The following is an 8691-nucleotide window of genomic DNA, read 5'->3' as shown; positions in this document are numbered from 1 at the left end:
AGACAAAAATATTGATTTTATTTCAGTTTATTTCAGTGTCCAGCCCCCACAGCTTCAATGGAGCTGATGACCCCTGGTCTAGTGAGTGCACTCAGGGATTGTTAAAGTGATGGAATGATATGGTTTCAAACTCTCCTAATGTCTTTTTTAAAATCATTTAAGATTCTCTTAAATTATTGCCCCCTCCATCCAAGGAAAGGCAAGCCTCCCCCAGACCCACACAAAGTAATCAATTGCAGTCAAAAGTCAACATCAGTTTTAAATGTTTAATAGACAAAACCTTCAGAAAATTGGTCAGCATAACTCTGGTGTTGGGCTAGAACCTTGTAGCTATCTCCATTTTTCATTATTTTAGTTTCTTTCCTAACTTGTGCTATTAATCACCCTTTACTGTCAGTGGATTTGAACACATTATAAAGCATTTAAAAGATGCTGACTATGATGTTCAGTGTGAAATTTATTTAAAAATACAGATTTTTTTTCGTTCCCTGAAAAGTGGTGATTTTGGAGATATGAGGTATTGGCCCGACAACAGCGTTATCTTTATGTTTATCATAACATTTGTACAGACTATTTCAGTAACATTTTGTCATGACTGAAGTTGATATATGTCGATCTAATTTTGACAACCTCAAAGCAGACAAAGCCCCCTGAGATCTTTGGCACCGCCCCTTAGGGGGTTCAGGCCCCAGGATGGGAACCAATGCTCAAGTGTTTGGCCAGCCTAAGTAGACAGTGAGTCTTAGAATATATATATTTGGTGTCTTAACAGATTTGGTACTGACAGAATTTCATAATTTCACATAAGAATTAAGAATAAAAAATGATGAAATCCTTACTGAAAGTTTAAGGCTAAAGCATGAAGAAATTCAGTTTACAGCTCTTGTAGTGACTCAGATCCTTTGTAGCGTAGCGCTCCATTGGTCAGCCACCTGCAGAATGAAAAAAATCATTGGTTTAATGTTTATAAGAGGTTTAATTTTCTGATTAAATTTGTGGATCGCACTGCAACCACTCACATGCTCAGACTGCCCTTTTTCTGTTTAATTCCTACAAATAAAGAAAGTGAGGTTAAAAGAAAGGAAGGTCATCAGTTGCTTTTAGAGATTCCTTTGTTCATACTCACGTCGAAGTTGCCATGCGGTCACAACAGCAACAGACAACACCACCAGCAGCACTGGCAATACGATGGCGGCTAGTTTACCTCCGCTCTGACCCTCAGTGATGCTGGCCTGGCACAGAGCATTCAACAGTTTACCCACAGTTGAGAGAAAGCTTTATATAACTTGTGAAGATTAAAGTTGCAATGACTTACTTTTGCCACTAGGGGAGAGGCATTTAAAACAAGCTCGCTTAAGTTAGCATTTTACCAAACTGTATTTCCGTAATTAATTAGCAAACACATGTTCTGATATTTGGATATTTGTTTCTGTTAACAAAGGATGTTACAGTTTGGTATCATGGTATAGGTGAATGATCAGAAAACGTTACTCCTACATAGTTTTTGTTAAAAATGCTTTTGTTATACTTACAGCAGCATGAGTGTCAGTGGAAACAGTGGTAAAGAGATCATCACTCTGATGACCTGACAAGCACAAAGACAAAGGAAGACAATAGTGTTACTTTTTAGAAAACTGCAAAACACACCACACATGAACAGATCTGTGAAGATGCTGGAACAAATAAAGTGTGCTTTTTGACGCTGAGACACTGTTTTGTTTTTTTTTAAGGCTGGCTCCCTGAGTGTGAAAAGGGACCATTATTTTCTGCTACAAGCACTGAGAAGGACACAGCCATGAATGGAGCCATTTTTATAACACCAATGAAAATCCAGTATTGATGTGCTTAAAGCACCACAATAACACACAGATAGTCATAATACAAAGTAACAATGAGCAGAAATCTAACCTGATTCCTCTGTGGTGATGGTGAGGATGTTGCTCGCTCTACTGGTGCCCACACTGTTCTTTGCAAACATGCGGATGTTGTAGGTAGAAGGATTTATCTCTATGATGGTAGCTTCTGTCTGGTTCGGGCTGAAGTCCACAACTGTCTTTGTGTTATCCCATGAGGCTGTGGAAAAACAGAAATATCACTGACTACCAGAAGGTTTAGCCTTTATAATGGGGCTACAATAAAGTGGTAACAATTCAATTCCTCCTCTGAAATGTTCTTGTACCGTTCACTGCTTTATACTCCAGGCAAAACCCAGTTATGGGGCTGTCACCTTCAAACCCAGGAGTCCATAAAAGAGAGATTGTGCTTCCTTTCACTTCCTTTATATTAACCATAGGGGGATCCGGTGGCACTAGGAGACACAGTTACAACTGGTTAAAATTAATTATTTGACATTAAAACATGTTTTTATTTACTACCAGTATTAATATATATCTTAAAGAGAAAGTCTGAATCCGGAGATTATGTCTTCTGTGACAGAGGTGTAAATAATAATACAGCTACTCAAATTTGTTACTTTGGTAATTAACTTTAATTATATTATATAACAACAAAGAAGCAAACTATTAATGATGGTATCAACACAAAACACTATATACCATATGAAGGAATGAATACCAAAATACGGTACCAACATCTACCAGGCTGAGTCAGAGCACACTTTCTGTGCTTCATTTCAATACCACTCACAAAGTGTTAGAGCCAAAAATTCTCTGTCCAAATTTTTCCGCCTTCTGATATAGGTTACCCATAAGCTGGGTTTGGTGTTATGCCAAAATTAAAGCACAGAGTGATTAAAAAAAAAAAAAAAAGTTAGGTACTTGCTATCTTGTTAGCATGGTCAATAGATTTACAACTGAATGAGGACATATTGCCATCTACCATAGGAGTGGCAGACATTATGCCAGCATTAAATCTGTTCTCTCACTGTGCATGTTAACTCAGACAAAGACAGTAGTCCAGTTAAAGGTGGCTTTGTAAAAATTTAGCCAAATTAGCCAGTAGAAATAATTTTTTAAAATGTCAGTTGCAGTAGACAGTTTCAACCTGTAGAGGGCTGCTGCAATGCAGGTCTGAAACACAATATGTAGAATTGAAATACTTTGTGCTAAAATGTCAAGATTTGGACCCTAACTGCTTAAAAGTACTACTGATTCCTGTATACATGTTTTCATCTAAAATGAGTGGCCTGAGGGTTCAGTTACTCTTTAAATGTATTGTACAATGATGCCAGTCATCATCTTTTCTTATCTTTTTCCTCTCAAAGCCTTGTTCAGGTGACTGTAATATTTTTAAAGTATCAATTAGAACCAGTATTGGAGAAAAAAAGGCCAATCATCGTCATAATACTGGGATAAAAATAGGATATCTTTTCACAATTTTATGGGAATCTTTTTTAAGTATAACTAATACTTGAGACTAACAACACCCTCTGGTGAATTAAAAAGGTACTGCTATATATATATGTTGTAGTCAATGTGATTTAAACTGTATATTTTTGTATATTTTTCATGTATTGCAGGCATAGATACATCTGTGCAAACCAGAGCTTAGATTTCACATATTCTGTGATTGTCAGACTGTGGATTCATGGCTTTCAGAACTTCTGTACATACAAAAAAGTCACTTTTCTTACTAAAATAAGTCATGGTAAAATAGTCACAGCAGCTTAGAACAAATCTGAATAACTTTTTCATGTCTTCATCCTGATACCTGATGTGCTACTTGTAGTTCCTTCTCCCCACACTGTAGTGGCAGTAACAGCCTCCATTGTTACAGCTGTGTGAGTTCAGGAAAGAGAGAAAATCATGAGTCATGATAAGTTCACATCTTCTTAAAAAGATAATAATTAGCTTTTTTACTCAAACAAACATACCTGTCGTAGAGCTTGTGTTGTCTTGAATCCAAGTAGCAGCAGTGGATGAAGAACTTGTACTCGATGCTGTTGAAGTTCTGTGAACTTAACAACAATAAAACAGTCTTGTTTAAGCCAAAACGGCTTGCTCAGATGCTCAGAAATAATCATTTAGTTGTATTTTTAGTGATCCTATCAGTTTACCCTCATCCAAAGTGGAGCAGAGAGGGGCGGTGGAGGCAGGTCCTATCCCTGCGTTGGTTTTGGCCTGTATAAGAACGCCGTACATGGAAGAAGGCTTCAGGTAGTTCAAGATGACGCTCTCCACCTCTCGTGTGGCCGTCACACTTAAGTGCTGCCACCGTCTGAATTGTCTGCCTTTAGGATCATACTCTCTGTAGCTGACGCTGTAACTTCTAAGGACACCATTTCTCAGATCGGGTCTAGGGGGCTAATCGAAAGGAAACATGCAGATTTAGGGTAAAGCATTAAATATAACATTTTATTTTATTTTTTTATGTTAAGATATTATTTTTAGGCTTTTTTTTCTTTATTTAAGAGGAAAGGACAGTGGATAAAGTAGGATATCAGGGGGAGAGAATAGGAAATGACATGCAACAAAGGGGCCAAGTGTCTGAGTTGAACCTGAGGCCAAACAATGCCGTGTGGTAGTTTTTTTCTTTTTTTTAAATATAAAGAGTATTAGAAAATCCTGCCAGAAAACAGGTCTGAAAACAGCACAACATCTATTAACTGTGGTCTCTCAAGAATCTATTTGTCAATAAAAGTTTGAAACTTAAACCTTTACCTTCCAGGTGACTTTGATGCTGTTAGCACTGAGGGCCTCAAGTAGCATATCGAGGGGAGGACCCTCTGGTGCTGAAGAGATAAAAATGTCAAAGTCTATTTAAAAAAAAAAAAAACTTTTCCTTGATCTGAATATTCAGATGTCATCCTCTAAAATAACGAAGTGTCTGTGCCTACCTGCTTCTTTAGTGGTGACTGTCAGAACATTGCTGGATTCACTCATGCCAACACTGTTGACTGCAAACATGCGCAGGTTGTAGGTCTTTGCTGGACGTAAATCCACCAGAGTCAGTTGAGTCAGTTCAGGGTTATAGACTTCTGTTCTCACTGCAGTATCCCAGGATGCTGTGTATCAAGAGAAAAGATAATAAACATGCTCCATGCCTGCCTCAAGGCCTGTTTTAGTCCACTGGAGGCCCTGGCAAAAACTGGTATGAGGCCCATCCCAGTTTTTCTATAAAGCAATCATAGCGAGGGAACACTTATTTTCAGTCAACAAAGTCAGAGAATAAAAGGACATACCGAAATCTGATATACCCAAATACCCAACAGAGGACCTCCTTGTGTTCATTAGCCCTTAAAAGAGCATCCTACCTCAAACTCACACTCTGTAATATTTAAACATAATATAATAATAATAATTATTATTATTATTATTATTATTTATATAGCACCTTAAAAAAACACAGGTTTACAAAGTGCTTTGGGAATAAGCAGAATAACAATTACGACAAAACGTGAAACACAACAGCAAAACATCACAAGAAAGACAAAACCCCAACAACAGAAGGACCCATGGAAGACTCTGCCAGCATTGTAACTCAACATCATAAACCCAGGTGAAAATTAAAAACACAAAAATGATGTCAGGTTAGCAAGACATTATAAAAACTAAGATTCCAGAGTAAAAGTGAAGACCGAGAATAAAAAACCCAGAATAATCTAGACCAATCCAGGCAACACAGGAACCAGCTACATAAAAAGATGACTGTAGAACCAACGTAGCTCATAAGAATAAGAACATTCAGTTCTTGCTCACCATTGGAGCAAAATTAATTCTTCTCCGGGATCTACGTAACAATAATTTTCCTGATATGAAGCCTTTTTGACTTTTTTTAAGGGCTAAAACCTTACTGTTGGGGCCGGGGATCCTCAAGGAACTTGTGTGGAAAACTGAACTCTGTTTAGATGTGTTTTATTGACTGTTGGCCCCCTTTTTACAATCGAAATATTCATCTCAATCACTAAACACAGGATTTTAGTCATGCACATTCTACTGAGACATCTACTTCCAAATTTTATGCACACTATATGGACTATACAGCAAACAAACTTTACAGAGAGTGAGGGAGAGGAATATTTTTAATGAACCTCAGTGTTGTCTTTGATTTTTATAAGATATGCCCTGAGCTGATAAAGGCTTTTAAACTTAATCCTTGACTCTAGCGAGTGTGCCTGAAGACAGCCCCGGTGGCTTTCCCCTGTTTTGACAACATTTTGAGACCCTGAGCACCTGTCTTCCTCTGGCTTATGGTAAAACCTCCTTGACTGACTGCCCTGTGAAAAAATTCAACTTAGATAACAGGGATATTTTTGGTACTTACCCAGTTTGTTTTTGAGATCAATCCTGTAGGTTGTGATGGGTCTGCCACCATCAAATACATGACTCCACTGAACAGTGATAGTTCTTTCCTTCACCTCTCTCGTCTCCACTCTCAAGGGGTTTGGACGCACTTATAAAAAGGAAAAAACAAAAACCATGGGTATACAAAGATGAAACATTGATATCATCTATGAACACGGGAACATGGAAACCTGTCATCATGTTTTTTTATTCTATTATTCTTTCAGTCGTTGTTAACGCAGCTGGATTCTGTGATGAATTTGTTTTTTAACTTTCTTTATGTTTGTTTCTCACCTGGCATTACAGTCAGAGTCAGCTGGTGTTTGTGATCATTGAACCAGCCCGGTATCTCCACCCTGCAGCCATAAATCCCTGAGTCGCTCTCCTCCAACTGCCTGATGGTCAGCGACACATCCCCCTCCTCCAGGTTACCCATGAACAGGTAACGCTCTGACAGCCTGCTCACCATCGCTGACCCGTCTGACTTGATCACCTCGTCGGCACATCCTCTACTGGGGATGGCTCCCCGGCCCCAGCATGCAGACAGCTTGCCATAGTATTTGGCATCATAGTTGCAAATCAAAGTAACATCTGTTCCCACTGTGGCTATGATCCCATCTGTGGACACAGAACCTAAAGAGACAGAAGACACTGGTAATCAGGGTTATTTAGGAATAAACCAAATGAAGACAAATTTAAACCAATCTCATGGCTGGCTCACCGTGGAGGAAACACAACAGAAAAGTGCACCACAGAGAGAGATGTCCTCTGCATAAATCAATCATTTCGCTCCCGTGTGTCAGAATAAATCAGTTGACCTGCTAAATGACACTAAACCAAACCACAGTGTGGTTTCTGCTTTGAAATCTTTCCAAATCACATGACGCCGTCCTTGATATGCTCACACAAACAATTTCTGCCACAAGAAGAGGAATGTAGAAAGAGCTGTTTCCTTTTCTGTGGTTTTGGTTCCTTATTCCAGAAGTGGCAAACTGTTTCTTTTTTGATGATTAGACAGACACAGAATCAGGTTTATTCAACACTGCTGTTGTTTTTTTTATCAGTCCTTGAAACGATAAGGAAAGGAGGCAGTCATGAAGTTTAACAATTCAGATTTTCTACATCCACAGAAAGTGGGCTGGGAATGGTTTCACTAGTTGAACTAAACACGCATTTATGCTGAAAGAAAGCTTTTAACCACAAGAGTGGAAATTGCAACCACTGTGACAATATGACAAAATCCAGCTGCTATAAAGATATCACAGAGGTTACAAGTTTGAAAGCAAGTCAAATTGCAGGACTTTTGCTTTACGGACTTCAATATCCTTTTAATTGTTTAAACATCAGGAAAAATAAGTGTAGCCTAAAAGCTAAAGCCCCGTCCACACAGAGACGAAACAATGTATTGCTGTTTCGTTTTGAAAAAGTTTTCCTTAAAGACGGGATCATTTCAGGAAATATCCTCGCAAGCACGGAACTACTGAAAATGACTGAAAACGATGTAGTGCCTATGCCAAGCCTGTAGGTGGCACTGTATAGCTGCCACGGAAATGCACCAAAAGAGAGACGATCACAGAAAACCGACGCAAACTTTCTTCTAGTTGACCTTCTGGTTGTTCTCCGCACTGGATTTAAGAACATATGGTGTATGCATTTCGTGGAGGTGGTAAAGGCGCATCAGATTTTGCTGTAACAGCCATAACAAGCTCAGTAGCTTCTGCATCATGAACACAACCCTGTATACCACCATTGTTGTTTTGGCTGAACCCGCGCAGGTGTCTTAAGAGAGACATAAATGTTTCAAGAAAGATGGAGACAAAATGTTAGTCGCTTATGGATTCATGCACCCTGGGACCCGTTTTCAAAAAGTATCAATTACAGTCACCCAAAATGCTGTTTCCCTGTGGATGAAATGAAAATACGACAAAAAACTTTTGCGTATACTCCTGAATTCATGTGTGTGGACAGGGCCCAAATTAGCTAAAGGTAAACATGTTCAAATATCCTTTTTGCTTAAGAAGGTTCCTAACTGAGTGAAACGACGACGCATTATACTGTCAACCTTGATACGGGCTGTTTGAATTCTCTGCGATAAGGAAAGGAGCTTTTTTGCTTTCTTTATTATCTCCTTTAGCATTTTAAACTGAACCATCTTTGATGACAGGAGAGAAGAAAAGATGACCCACAATTCTTTGTGCCTACTCCATTTAAGGTGAAATGCCTGTTGACTGTCTAAGAACACAAGCTATCAGTATGACTGGGACATTAATTTCACTGATTTAAACAATAATTTTTATCATCAAATTTTTTATCCATGTGATAAATAGCAGGAAATAGGGATGAGTGAATTAATTTAACAGACAACTATGTAACCTGTGTAGTGTCCTGCAGCCCACAGAGAGATAAGTAGATCCTCTGAGGACTGTCATTAGATATAAAATGATGAGTA

General features: G+C 38.6%; 1 protein-coding gene across 1 annotated transcript; it reads right to left on the bottom strand.

Moving 5' to 3' along the window:
* Nucleotides 1-252: 252 nt before the first annotated feature.
* Nucleotides 253-7120, bottom strand: LOC121516013 (Down syndrome cell adhesion molecule homolog). Its single transcript, XM_041797043.1, has 14 exons — nucleotides 6964-7120; nucleotides 6537-6875; nucleotides 6223-6351; nucleotides 4796-4963; nucleotides 4620-4690; nucleotides 4016-4262; nucleotides 3833-3916; nucleotides 3670-3735; nucleotides 2180-2308; nucleotides 1909-2073; nucleotides 1533-1585; nucleotides 1127-1232; nucleotides 1020-1050; nucleotides 253-932 (listed from the first exon to the last, which is right to left on the bottom strand). The coding sequence occupies exons 1-14, from the start codon at nucleotides 7025-7027 to the stop codon at nucleotides 875-877; spliced, it is 1710 nt and encodes a 569-aa protein (XP_041652977.1). The 5' UTR covers nucleotides 7028-7120; the 3' UTR covers nucleotides 253-874.
* Nucleotides 7121-8691: the final 1571 nt, after the last annotated feature.

The sequence above is a fragment of the Cheilinus undulatus genome, linkage group 10, assembly GCF_018320785.1.
Source record: "Cheilinus undulatus linkage group 10, ASM1832078v1, whole genome shotgun sequence".
NCBI classification, from domain to species: Eukaryota; Metazoa; Chordata; class Actinopteri; order Labriformes; family Labridae; genus Cheilinus; species Cheilinus undulatus.
The sequence above is the reverse complement of the archived record's forward strand: the minus strand, read 5'-3'. Positions and strand labels throughout refer to the sequence as shown.